The sequence below is a fragment of the Antedon bifida genome, chromosome 7 (assembly GCF_963402885.1).
Source record: "Antedon bifida chromosome 7, ecAntBifi1.1, whole genome shotgun sequence".
Classification (NCBI taxonomy): Eukaryota; Metazoa; Echinodermata; class Crinoidea; order Comatulida; family Antedonidae; genus Antedon; species Antedon bifida.
In genome coordinates this window covers 5,242,978-5,258,165 of record NC_136232.1, presented here as the reverse complement: position 1 = coordinate 5,258,165, position 15,188 = coordinate 5,242,978, and the positions used below count along the sequence as shown (strand labels likewise).

General features: G+C 32.3%; 1 protein-coding gene across 1 annotated transcript in view; it reads right to left on the bottom strand.

Moving 5' to 3' along the window:
• Window positions 1–15,188, bottom strand: part of LOC144847344 (radixin-like) — a 32,764-nt gene that overhangs the window by 6,840 nt on the left and 10,736 nt on the right. The window contains exons 4-8 of the mRNA XM_078703641.1: window positions 10,854–10,949; window positions 5,907–6,011; window positions 3,831–4,000; window positions 2,084–2,167; window positions 148–391 (exon numbers count right to left, since the gene is read on the bottom strand). Of these exons, the coding sequence (XP_078559767.1) occupies window positions 148–391; window positions 2,084–2,167; window positions 3,831–4,000; window positions 5,907–6,011; window positions 10,854–10,949 (699 nt within the window). The remainder of the gene's footprint in view (window positions 1–147; window positions 392–2,083; window positions 2,168–3,830; window positions 4,001–5,906; window positions 6,012–10,853; window positions 10,950–15,188) is intronic.

The following is a 15,188-nucleotide window of genomic DNA, read 5'->3' as shown; positions in this document are numbered from 1 at the left end:
TTAGGTTTGTTAAGAAACGGAGGAAGAAAAGATAGCAAGAGAGCTTTAGGCAAAAAATGATGATTAATGAACAATTATAATACACATCATCATTCAATTTTTAACTACCGTATTTACATAAATTTAAATAAATTAACATATATTTACAGGCGCTTTCTTATCAATTGGTTTGATGACAAATTTCTTATCATTGAATGAGATGTTTCTGATTTCGCTCCAGGGGAATCCGATCTTTGGTGTCAGCTTATCATCGTGTTCGTACACATTTAGACCGAGGGCATCCACACCCAACCACAAAACTGTTCCTCTCTTGTTTTTAATGTCAAAGTAGTTGACACCGTACATCTCTAAATCTTGCGCAATCTTAAGATACTCCAACATGGCATCCTCTCTATATATAATAATAGAACAAATATAATTCATTAAAAATACAAATTAATAGACGCTTACTATATAACTTTACAATAAAATTTAAAGACAAAAAACAAGAAGATCGACGTTTCGGATTAGTATTTCCTGTTACCCATTGGTGTTTATTGTTTTTGTATAATTTGATCACTTGATCTTGAAAATGGTTCCATGATGGTTCCGAAACGTCGATCTTTTTGTTTTTTGTCATTAAATTTTATTGTAAAGTTCATTAAGAGATAAAAAAAAAAAATAGATTGTATTACATTATATTTTATACATTCAAACATAAGGGGTGTTATCATCTTTACAGTAGAATTCCATCCATAGTAAGGTACACACACATTTATTGATTAAATTATTATAATACTTGTATCTCTATCAAGAATAAATAACACCTTTGAGTCTTGGAAGGTGGAGAGTATTTGAATTATAGACTCTATGTCATGTTTAGGTTAAAAGGTCAATGAACTCAAAATATTATGTTCTTTTATTTCCTTTTCATTAATCTGACTTTTCAATTTTTAATTCTATTGACAACAATAGCAATAGTAACAATGCTTAACCTTCACTAAACATTCGGACAAAAAAACAACCAGTTATGTCAAAAATGCATTTATGATACTGAATGAATTAGAGAGTTTTGATTTTGCGAAGACCAAGGACCAACCCAGGTCAGGTCAATCAGTGTATCTCTGGTCGTTGCCTGGACCTAGAAACCATCAAACCTGTGTCAAGGTGACGTCCCCTGCCCCGACACGTCTTAGAATGAGTGGTTAATACAGTGGAACCGTAATTACATAGCCATAACATCAGCAAGGGTTCAAGGCTCACTCGCTCCATGGTTCTGGTGGAAGTCTTCTCAGATAAGGACTATAACCGTAGGACCAGTGTACACATCTAGCTCATGTGCACTTTAATCAAGATGAGTAGGGGATTATCTCGGTGTACTAATACATCAAAGCGACTGATCATGACTGGGCCCTATGGGAGACCAGTCTTTGACTGAAGAGGTCTCCCAGTATAAATAATAACAAACATATCTACACGTGCCCACAATGAACTAATATGACATATTTTGGTCGAAAGCTCCCTATTGGAACTGTGTGGTAGAACATAAGGAATATTTCTCAATGGATTGACGCCAGTGTAGGCAATATTGATTGTGATTCATCCAAACAAATATTATATTTATATTTTGGGAGTGACCATATTTAACATATGGATAATGAATGAAGTCACATGATCATGTCCTGATTAAAATGTTATTTGTATTGTATGAATTTTTCATTGTTTTTTTAACTCGATATTAATTTTGTATAGTGTAATGTAAACATCTTGTAAACAGATGAATACAATACAACAAAGAACTCTGTACAGTGTGGCCGCAGTAAAAATTAACCGATGAATAATAATAATACTATTTTTAGATTGTGTAAATTTTCATTGCAATTTTAAATGTACAAAATCTTTTATTTAAAAAAGAATTTTATTGCATAATTCTATTATGGCGTACATTTTTACTGCATTTATAAAATGTGTTATTTTTTCACATTGTATTTTACACTCTGCTTTATATTTAAAAAAAATGTTTATAATTGTGTGTACTGGTGATTCACGTCTCTTACCTCTGTAGACGTGGCTAGGGTAATTTCAACCTACTACACATACGTACCTGAGTTGGCCCTTATGTTCTATGTACCAATTTGTTATCCTTTCTTCCCATTGCTCTTTGGACATTTGATGTTGTTCAATTACTCTATCGAAAACAAAAACATAAGTAACATTAAAAGAAAATCTAGTTATTTAAGATACAAATAAATACACATAAGTTTACATTATAAAAAAATTCATTTATAGTTATTACATTATTTTAATGTCCCTCTATCACTTCACTAAACACATTAGAATAAGAAATTAGCACATCTAATTAAGACTACACCTAGGATTTGAACCAAAGACCTTAGAATGGTAAGCAAGTTTGTAAATCACTAAGCAACAGTGCCACTACAAAAATATGCAAGTAATTTAATCATAATTTTAATATGACTAACTAAATATGACAGCTATACAAATGTAATAATATATTTCATGTTGCATGTTTCTTCTCAAATGTCTTATTTTAGGCCAAAAGGTTAATATTCATTTAATATAATTTTATAACTATTTGGCACATTTGAGATGGTCCCTTTGACATTTAATAAACTGTTCAAATTGAGATTTAAAGATAGCAAGAAGGTGATAGTGTGAATGTATTTATCAGTAGGCATAAAGTATGTAGCTTCTAATTAAGAACCAACTGCTGGCCGAGATACTGAAAATATTGGTGAATAAAACCTTGAAAGTCAAACAATATTTGATAAAAGAAGCTGTTAATTGCATAAGATGAAACGATGATTATAAAATAAGTTAGATTATAATAAGTAAATAAGTAATAGCTGAGGTTATATCATCAAAAAGTCAAAAGGTGTGCTTTTATAATGCCACAAAACCAGTTGCTACAAACAGAGAGTTGTATTTTACATCTCCCTGCTACAAATAAGCCAATCAGATAAAGCGATTCAATGCCTGGTCTCCTGTGTAAATATCCATCCTTACACATCAGTTTCTATTCTACTGTATAGTACTAATGAAGCAAAGCATGTTCTATTCCCACTTAGCGAGTTTTTTACTATGGTTTTCTTATGTCTAGGTTTTGTACCGTCAGCTAGGCTAAAGCTCTGTCTACACTATCATACTTTATGTGCCAACAAAATGTGATGTGCTCATATACAGTATGGACATGATGATTCATTCATTCATTCATTCATTCAACAACATTTATTTCATCAATGGCTCAGTATAACTAACAAATAGTAAAAAGATATAAAATGATGTTATATCACTACCACAATTGGGCATACCACTACCATATTTGGGCACATCACACTTTTTTTCTCAAACTAGTGTAGACAGAGCTTAAAATACAAAATATAAGCCTATAGCAACAGGTTACAAGTCATAGCCCATATGTTCATTACATCTAGTGTGTGTTTTCATAATTATTGTATTACTAATATTCAAAGCACAGTTGATTGATTTTATGAATTGAAAATAAATTAGTTTCAACATAATAATCACATGATCACGACTCATACAATATAACAATTATTTTTTCTTAGTAACTGCAATCCAAGAAATTTTGTGTACATATGCAACACATTTCATTTTTGTTTCTGGTTGTAATACAGTACAGAAAGAAAATACTGTAACTTTTCCTACAAGCTGGCTTCGTATGTTACATTGTTTGGCTTCGTAACCTCAACAAACAACTTTTAATGAGCTACGTTCTGACTCCGCGTAGGCTACAAAATGTTACGCGTAGATACGAAGCAATGATTTCCTCCTTTACTGTATCCCGGCAAAAGTGTTAAATTATTTACCTCTGGGGTAGAAGTCTATCATTTGCGAGAAATCCTTTTGGATGATTGGATGGGCTGTAGTCGCCATATTTTGCCTGGACTGCATATGATGCAAGTAGAACCGAGGTCTCTGGAGGGCAGTAGATCTCGTCATTCAGGATCGCCTCTTTGATTTGTAGGAAGAACAAACGCTGAAAGAAAAAACAAACACTATAAACACTCCCTGATTGAGTAAGCTTGATGTTTTTTTTAAATGGATGACACTTTATAAATTACACATATCCTGTTTTTCACTGTTTCTATTATATTCTTCCAATAAAAACAAGAAATATTTCTTACAAAAAAACGGCCTTATTAAACTATAAGCTTTTGCGTGATACAGTTTCCTAATGCTTTCGTCTTGAATATAACTGCCTAAAGGCGCGGCACGCAAATATTACCATACATTGGATGGCAACATTCATTATGACTAATTCATACTGTATATTGCATGGCTGCTGACGGTCTATTGCATTCTAGCAAATACATGAGTATTTACATTTTTTATCATCTTCTAAACACAGGTTTGTATATAATAATCAAACAATAATAATTTTCTTTTATTTCGTTTACTATTAGTATTATTATACTTTTCCATCATGTTGAATGAATAAAAAATATGGTTAGGTTCCTTGTGATACAAGCTTATGCTTCTATATGTTATATATTGAATAAATGTTTGAAAAATAAGGTATAGGAACAGTAATAAGAACATTAACTTAATACTATTTTTTAGTTTTTAATATCCACCGAGAACCAGTTTACTATCAAGGAGGAAGCGTTTGTGAGAATACAGTACACCAGTATAAAGGAACTAATTTCAAAAACTCACCATCATATAAAATTAATTCATTAGCAACAATTTCACAAGATGCGAGAATAAGGAAGTGAAGGAATAGAAATTTAATAAGATTCATTACTAATATAATAGTAGTATAATACTGCCATTGTATAATAAAAACTGTAATTAATACTTTAAGGTCGTTAACATTGAAACGAGGAAATGGTAATTATAAATATGTTACAGTATCTTTCAAAGTCAAGTACAAATTGACCTAATTCTTTATTATTACATATTTCAAAGAAAAATTAAGCATTATTCATAATTAAGATGAAAGCAGAATATAATAATCCAATGAACAATAAGTTAAAGGTTGATCATATTATATCATAATATGTACAATATTCTATTTATTTATGTTATTTAATATTTAATGTAGGCCTATGCATGGTGGATCTTGCGTTCATTTACCTTTGGTCAGCTGGTGTTTTTCTAACTACTCCTGGGTGATTATTCATTCAACAAATGTCTAAGCCAACAAAACTTTTACTACATACAGAAATAATAATAGCAGAAGTCTGGTATGGCAAAAATTCCTAAGAAAAGATTCTGTGGACAAGTTTCTAATGCATTCTAACTTTTCCAGTTCAACCCTACTGTATGTTAAAAGTTGAAACTTAATACCCAAAAGTTAATGTACTGATCAGAAAAAAGACTGAGTCTATGTTGGATGACACCTCTGGTCAATGGATCCCCATTGAATAACCATCTCTCTCCTCTCCAATAACCTGACTCTTGAATGACTTGTTGAGATATGATATACTTACTTGTGTGACTTCTTGAATAAACGAATGGTGCTACAGTAACTAATAGATATCCCTTATAAGTAGAGTGGCTTAGTGGTTAAGGCAAGGGTGCCACAAACCATAGCTATACAATCAGTGCAATTTCAAGTCACTCCTCGACCATTGTTCTGGTGGTAGAACAAGTCTCCTCCGATATACAGTATGGACTTAAAACTGGAGATCCAGTGTACACATCTAGCTCATGTGCACTTTAAAGAACCCAGTTCATCTCTGTGGACAGACGGAACATGCATCCTTTGGTGCCAGCACTCGACACAAAATAACCCTTAGGCGGGAAGATAGTTATTGTGTGTGTCGTCCACACCTGTGTGCAATTCAGCCCAGCCTCAGCTGCATGGCACAGGTTATTCCCCACATTTCATCTCTCCTTGCAGAGAAAATATCACTTTATTGAGGAATCAAAATACTTACTTGCGTGACCTCTTGAATCAGCTCTTCTGAGACATCTTCTGGGTAAAATTTAGCCCTAAATTTGAACTGCAGTGGAGACTCTTTCCTCACATCTTGTGACATCACCTGTGGAAACGAAAATCATCACATCAGTTGAATAATAAACAAAGTGACTATGTCAACTACTAAACGTAAACAAGGAGGTAAACAATGATAGTTTATAGCTTGTATTATTACGAAAAGAAGCAATTTATGGAGAAAGATAAAGGAGACCTGTAGACATTTAAGAAAGCAACTTAAATCAAATCTGTACGTCTCAACCCCACTCCCAATGATAAGATTGTTCACCTTAAAACAACTATAAGCAGAACCTCTATTAAGAGGATACCTTCCGGACCCACCAAAGTGAAAGTGTACCGTGAATAGTGGTTGGCTGTAAAAATAGTCTCTCGTTTGTTTTAAAGGAAAGTGTCCACTTAACAGGGGTGTCCACTGAATAGGTATTTACATACCAAAAGATACTATATTACATTACCATCAGTACAATTACAGTATATAATACCATTTTTGGATTTTCTTCCATTTAAATTATACTAGTAAATGTTGCTACTATATTTTGTAGAAAGATTACAAATTCTTTCAGTTAATATTTTATATGGAACATTTGATTTATTCAACAGTATTGATTTTCACAATATGAAGGTGAAAAATATTATAGTGTATGTATAGAATCGTACTACAGTACATAAAATAAAATAAAATCTAAATTTATCAATGAACACTTTGTATGGCATTAATTAATGCAAATTAAATGCAAAGTAGCAGTTTAAATGAATTTATTCAACTATGGTAACGCTATACCTGATACACCTATCAGTGTTACACAGGGTACTTAATACATGTAATCTGTACTATTAATACTACGGTACACCTGACTATTGAACCCACACATCAGCATCACAGTCTAAGTCCACTGTATTCAACTTGTTAGATGAACCGTGGAGAGGTACAAAACCAGACAAGGTCAGAATAGGACTTGACTCAGCTATATTTGGCTAAGTACAATACTTTTTAAGCTGGTTATGAACAAAAACACGCAAAATCATGCAGAAAATTATAAACCAGTACATTGAGGGTAGGCCGGTAACAATTGGATCCGAGAAATAGCACATTTTTTACAGAGAAATATAGAAGGCATATATCTTTTTGAATCATTCACACTAAATGACAGTCAATCGTTTTGTTACTAGAGAAAGCGAAAAAAAATACTAAGCATAGTAAATTGTACAGTAATAATTAGCATTATATAAACCGGTAATAATTTTATCCGAGAAATAGCACTTATTTTTTTAAAGATAAATAGTAGGCCTACATCTTATTTCATTGACACTCAATTGTTTTGTTATACAGAGAAAGCAAAATAAAATCCTGTGCATAGTAATGTAATAAGTAGTATTACCATATGAAAACAGGTAAATTAAGGAAAGGTCGGTAATAATTGGATCCGAGAAATAGCAACTTTTGTAAAGAGCAATAGTATGCATACATCTGTTTTCATTGATAATCAATTTGTTACTACAAAGTAGAGAAAGCAAATAAAATCCTATGCATAGTACCGTAATGTAATCATTACCATTATAAAAACCGGTAAAAAAGGGAAGGTCAGTAATAATTGGATCCGAGAAATAGCAACTTATTTTTTTACAAAGAAATAGTAGGCCTATATCTTTTTTCATTGACAGTCAATCGTTTTTTTAATATAGAGAAAGAAAAAAAAATTCTATGCATAGTAATGTAATAATTAGCATTATAAAAACCGGTACATCGAGGGAAGGCTGATAATTGGAAACCGAGGTAAGGCTGATAATTGGAAACCGAGAAATAGTTTTTATACATACATATTTTTTCATTGACAGTCAAACGTTTTGAAACTATACTATCTATAGAGAAAGCGAAATAAAATCCTATGCATAGTAATGTAATAATTAGCATTATAAATAAGCCATTATGGCAGTTTCATAGTGCTGTAGTAAGTCTAAGAACTGCATTGAATTGAGGTTTGAAAGAGGCTACTCAATTCCACTTGGACATATCAACAGCCACTGTAGGGACACACAGTCCAGTGGCCTTATCCACCATTGACACAAACTAAGGGGAAAACACTTGTATCAAATACCATGTTTTCCATTCATTATGATTTAGATTAAACTTATAGAAATATTCTTGTAAAAGAAATACTGTATATATATTCTGGTGATAAATAAATGGTACGTCTATAAAAAAAACAAATTTGCATTGCCCAGAAACGCATCAGCTCTGGAGTGAAATAGGATTTTATTCCATGATAATTAATTCTTACACAATATTTACAGTATATTTATTTTTAATGAAGACCATTTAAAGTGGAGCTACACTCAGACTTTCTCAGCTTATATTATGTTTAAGTATGTTTAATTGAAAGTGATTACATACAAAAAACAGGAAAGATATGGCAATATTTTCCAAAAACTAATTTCTAAAAAATTGGTCAGAAAATAGTGTTTTTTACTACATTACACTTTTTCAGTAACTTAGGGGTTATTAGTTTACAATACGTCGCAAAACGCGTTACACTTAGCGACTGACGCGTTTTAGTCGCCGGTGAACGCGTTGGTGAAATGTCTCCCCTTTGGTAAATTATGTGTTGGAAAATGGCGAATCAATTTTATACCAGGGAGTTGTAAAATAATTTTTACAACTCCCTGTTTATACACACAATTAATACGATTTGTTTAGGCCCAAGTAATATTTCCGATAAAAATGTCAGCATAATTTACATGTAACATCATGATTTGCACTGTACAACAACAGCATAATAATCTTAATCAAATTGCTTATTAATTTTAAGCTAGGCCTAGCTAAATCGTCTGCTCAGCCTAGCTAGGTCTAGGTAGGACTGTAGTCATGGGTTCGAAAATGCTTGGTCGTTTCGTCCCATTTATCGTTCCTGTGTTTTCTCGCACATTAAGAATTGTAAAACACAAAATTCTCTTCAAAACAAGACTGGTATTGCTCAGAATAGTAAAGAATAGTAACGGATGTGGAAGCTTATGGCTGACTGAAAAGCAACTATTCAGGCACCCTATCATGGCCCATGGGTAGGCCGAGATTGGGTGCCATAACAAACTTCACAGCTGTAAGGCAGCCAGCTAGAGGCCAAGCAGCATCGTTACATACCTAGACTCTAGTAGGCCTAGGCCTAGCTTTATTGAATATATAGCCACGTCTTTCTCAAATCTCGTTAAATTTGACATTTTAGTAATAATCTCATAATCACTTATTACACTGTGAAACATGATAGGGTCACATCCAGAATGTTTTAATATACTTTTCGCCCGTCAAAAATAACATCGCGACAATAACAGATCGCCAGCTGCAGTGTGAAAAATGTCGTGAGAAATGTCATGTGATCATACTCCCTAGCAAAGTAAAAAACCCAATTGGACCCAACGGGGAAAAGTGTCTATTTACGCGAAATTGCGCAATGTATACGCAATAACAATACCAGAAATAAAAAGATCTGGAAAAATTACATATAAAAACATTTTACATTTTTTTTTTCGTGAAGAAATTAATTTTTTAGGAATATTCAAATATACCCCCCTTTTGCATGTAAAAGAATAGGAAATTACAAGGTATCCCCCCAAAACGCAAAAAGGCGTGATTTTCAAGAAAATCATACTCATTGAAAAAAATTTCAAAAAAATATGAAGTATGAGGGATGATATTTTTAAAGAATAGTTGAAATGTATGAAAAATAGCAATTTTCTGGGTGGAGCTCCACTTTAAACTATTAAAATCCTTCATTTTAAATTAATATCAGTGAATTAATATTAAATACATGCGTTGGTTTTATTTTACTTATTTCAAATTCTAACAAAATTCTTAGAAGAAAAACACCAACACTGACTGGCACCAGTACAATATCTCTGTTGATTTAATAGCATTAAACTTGGATTTCATTGGATATATTTACCACATCTTTTATGATTGAAATAACAAATAAGTAAGCCTCACTTTCACCACAGTATTATATAACAAACATGGATGTGTGTTTGTATCTAAATATAGATTTCTTTGATTATATAAAAGGATAATTTTAATAGCTATTTTCTGTTTAATGTCACATTGTGCCATAAATTATTTCAGAAACTATGTCAGAATTCACAATATCATATGCCTATGTGCTCTCGTCTTTTACGAATAAAAAAAAAAATTGACGGCCATTTGTCTTGGCAAGTCTAGGCCTACTGTAGATTGTGGCGGTACTGACTGGGAGAGAAAATGTGTAAGCGCATAAAAATTTGCTTCCGGGTTTTCCCATTTCAATCAATCAGAGGCTGTTTTCAACGTAAATGTTGATGTAAGATTCCCAATCGTGAAATTTAAACCACCATGAAAATAACGGCAATACAGTATATGGTACACATAACACAGTATGTCTAATAGTTTAATAGTAGGATAGTACCAGGGGTCCTGGAGGAAATTTGTCAACAAATTTGGGGATGTGGGATTATATTTGGATTGCATTAACAATTAATTTATCAGAGTCATTTAAATACAAACTTAGCCAATATTAGGAAGCAGAATTATACTCATTTAACATGGGATATCGTAATGTGAATGATTTTTTTCCATAAGTTCAGCAACACAGTTTACCACGACATAGCCATCACCTTTATAGTTCCTCTATTACAATATTATGCCGATGCTTAAAAGGTTCACATGGATTATTTGAACACCCAATAACTTCAAAAAATTAACCTAATTTCCACAATTCTTTTCATATAATTCATGCATGAATTACATTATAAATTAATCTCTTATTAAATGGTTGGATACACAGTACTGCAAACACAATACTATTTGTACAGAGTGAACAGTATAACAATCAGAAACCACATTAAACAATTACAATAAAAATCTCACCTTTTTATTTAATTTCAACCATGTTTGGTAGCTTTTGCTATCAGAGTATTGGAGCCCAAAGAACCAGATTTCTCGAAGACCAATTGTTTTTACAACCTGAAAAAAACAAAATATTTAATTTTTTAAATTGTATGACATTTGACAAGAAAAAAGATGTCAAATAATACTACAATCCTGGTTTCTCTGGTGAACGTAATTTAATCGTAATCTTATTTATAAAGACCAAAATTTAATTTACTCCAAAAATCCTTTAATATGCCATTTCTTGCTATTTGAAAAGCATAATATCAAATCAAAAATAAATAAAAAACCAGAATATAAGGAAATTTGATACATGCTCATCCTCATACATCATTTAAGCATGGAAATCATTATGAACTGTACTGTAAAGTGTGTACTATAGTTAAGACCTACTGAGGATGTGGCACAGTGTGTTGGACCTTGGATTAATGGTCGTGAGATCATGGGTTCGAATCCAACGCTCGTCACATTGCTGCACTGTGCTGTACTGTATCTTTAGGCAAGACACTTTACTTTTGTTTGGCTCTCTCCACCCAGGTGTACAACTACAAATGGGTACATTCCACCAAGGTGTACAAATGGGTACATTCCACCAAGGTGTACAAATGGGTACATTCCACCAAGGTGTACAAATGGGAACATTCCACCAAGGTGTACAAATGGGTACATTCAACCAAGGTGTACAAATGGGTACCTTCCACCAAGGTGTACAAATGGGTACATTCCACCAAGGTATACAAATGGGTACCTTGCACCCAGGTGTAAAAATGGGTACATTCCACCAAGGTGTACAAATGGGTACCTCCCAGTCCACCCAGGTGTACAAATGGGTACCTTCCACCCAGGTGTACAAATGGGTACTGGGCAAGACACAACTTTATGCTTATTACTAGCAGCGTTATTGGAGTACAGTATGTTTCCATACGCGTTTGATCCAAAAATGACTGGGGTAATATTATGTACAACGCTTAGAGGTTTCACAACATCTTATCCAGGATATTATTACTGTACAGTACTATTTACTATACAGTATTTGCAACAATCCTCTTTTTTTTTAATTTTAAAAATAAATATTCAGAAATATTTTGATACCAAAATAAAAACAACTATATTAAAATAAATATGCTGAGTCAACACTGATAAAATAAATATTGGTACAATTGGTTGCATATTACGATTTAATATTTTTTTCCAAGACGTAGGCGTGTGGAATTTAGTACTATCATTATGTATGCGCGTGGCAATGTATAATATAATATTATTTCCTTATTATTGTTGAATTGTGTTGGTTGTGTATTCTTAGTTGACAATTACAAAATATTTAGAATGCATACTAGGAAATAATAATAATAATAATATAAATTGACACAGTAGAATAACAAAGAAGTAATCATATAAAATACTGTCAATAACACTGTAGTTTTTTGTTATACTGTATACTGTATTGGTACACATGCTTAAATAATGCATATAGTACAGTAAAACTAACAGTAACACTAAATAAATATATATTTTAGTCGGACTACTGTATGTCAAGTTAATGTGTAAAGTGTCCCTTAACAAGGATTGACTGAAAAAACCCTATTTCCCCTCATTCATTTAATGATTAGTGTCCCCTTATTATATAGGGGTTAGCCATTATGTTAAAGATGTATTGTTCCCCAAATTTTCAGATAATTTTTTTTAAATCAAATTGTTGGTCAAAGTAAATAAATATTATGCGACATTAAAATGGTATATTCAACATATTTTTCAAGGAACAATATTATCTTTAAATATATATATTTCCCCTCATTTGTTTCATGAGAAAGGGTCCTCTTAATAGGAGTGTCTCCAAAATAGGAATGTCCTCTTGACTATGGAGGTTCTACTGTACTCGGTAAAATTAGAAAAAGAAGGTCTTTTAATGACATAAAGCTCTGTCTACACTATCAAACTTTATGTGACAAAAAAATGTGATGTACCCATATATGGACAAGATGATGTCATATCACTACCATATTTGGGCATAACACTACCATAGTTGGGCACATCGCAGTATTTTTGTCAAAACTAGTTTGATAGTGTAGACAGAGCTTCAGATATTAAAAACTTGATACTCAAGATGGCTGTGTACTGTACATCTATTGCATCAATAAAAGATGATAACAAAGTATATAAACACTTTAGGTGTTAAGTATGTGGGAATATTCCGTCTTAAAAGCATGTTGTATTTTGACAAGATTTAATAGGCTTGCACAGCTTTACCTTGCTTATGACATCACTAGCAACAGCGACAAAATCAGTTGCTTATAAATTTTAAATAAACAAAATCAAGTTGTTTGTATAAATTAGTAATAAGACAGTAGGCGCATTAAGGGCTTGTTCACACCTACGGAGTTATGCTTTCGTATTGTACGTGGCGTACAACTCCATAGGTCTGAACCAGGAAAAGATTAGTGGAAGCTACCTCGTACGACACTGATCTTTCGTTCATTACGACAGCTCAAGGTACAGGATTAGTGAACGCCGCTTAAGATACGAAAGTCATGCATCAACGATTTTGACCTCTAACCAATCAAATTTACTCCTGCATACCAGATGTTCACCCAAATCGGTGACAATTCAGTTTGAAACGAAAGGGTTAGGTAGGCAAATCTGAACACTTTTCTATTACGACGCTATATGACTTTACTTGTGAAAGCATAACTCCATAGATCTGAAATACCCTAAGAATTTTAAAAACAGGTAGAGAAATGGGGGTGAGGAGTCCATATCATTTTTTCTCTTCCATGCTAATGTACAGTATTTATATTAATATTCTGTCAAAAATAGATATCAAAAAGTAGTTTAAAATGTCATGTTAGCTGTCAACAGGGGAAGCTTGTTCCTAGTTAGCAATGTTAACTGTAGCTTTTCAAGTTTTTTATTTAGTTCATTTCGTGTGCTATGTCACTCATAAAAGCACTATATAAATCACTCCTAGCACTACAGTACCTCTACCCCATTAAATAGCCTATTTTCAAAATTCCTCCAAAAACAGAAACCATAAAGACATCCCTTTCATTAAACTACAGTACAGTAGATTAAAGAATTTAATGGAAATGTTACTAAAATTGTAATCAAACAGGTGGCATTTAATTGGACGAAACAACTACTGTACTCTAATGTGATTGGCTATTATTTTGTAATGGGGAAAAAACATGATTTAACATTGAGACGTGTAAAAACGGTCTAAACTCAGTAAAATATCTTTGGTATTTGGAAAGACAATATTAAACGTGTAGATTAGAAATCTAATGAAAATTGAAGGCGTAATCTTTGAATGGGTGGATTCTCTTGATCTTTGGACTCCAGGTCAGTCATATCAACTGATATTAAACCATCAAGCATGTGTGACAATCGTTAAAATGCCGGTAATTAGTGTGAAATGTAAACTACAGACATCTAACCCAACCACAGTTATTTATTACACAAGTTATTTTTTATATAGAAATTGTAATGTAATACAGAATATACCTTCCTTTTATTAATTAATATAAAAATCAGCATTCATTTTTTTTAAGTGTGTAAACAATTTGATTTTCATGACTGAATTGACAGTATTGGTATATTTACATTATCAGTTGAAATGCCAAATTTTATTAAATATATTTCTTTTTTTTATTAATATACTGACCATTTTATCTTGTTTGTACAATTTTTTATTGCACTTTTTTATATTTAAAAAAATGTATTTCATAAGTTTTTTTAGCTTTAGGACAAGTTTTTTTACAAGTTTTTTGAGCTTCATTTTGTTATGTCTCTTTCAGTTTTATCCTATTAGCTATACAGTACAAATAAACTTGAAATGATTTTAATTAAATCGCAATGACATCATCCATAATGGTACAATAAAATACCCAATACAGATATAACCGGATATTGAATTCTGATTTTGTTATTGACTACTGAAGCATTAGATATACTCTCATTCATTGTCACGTATTAACAACATAGTTCTGTCATCTACAGTTTAATGACCCATGCTTGTAGTACCACTGTATTTCAGAATACTACTTCCTGCAAATCCTACATATGATAAATTTTTAATTATAAAACAAACGCTCTTGAAGATGTTTTTTAACTATAAAGGCCAATTTACACAAACAAGCGGTAATGGTAAGCGGAAAACCGCTTAGCTTGTCTTACTGTACGTAGAATCTGTATCTATCCTGAACGGAAACCGCCCGTCCACTCCTCAGTTTGGGTAAATGGTCATAAGGAATAATGTTCTATATTTTTATTATTGTTAATGTTACGCTTGTCTCTGTAAATTGGCCTTAAGTTTGAAGT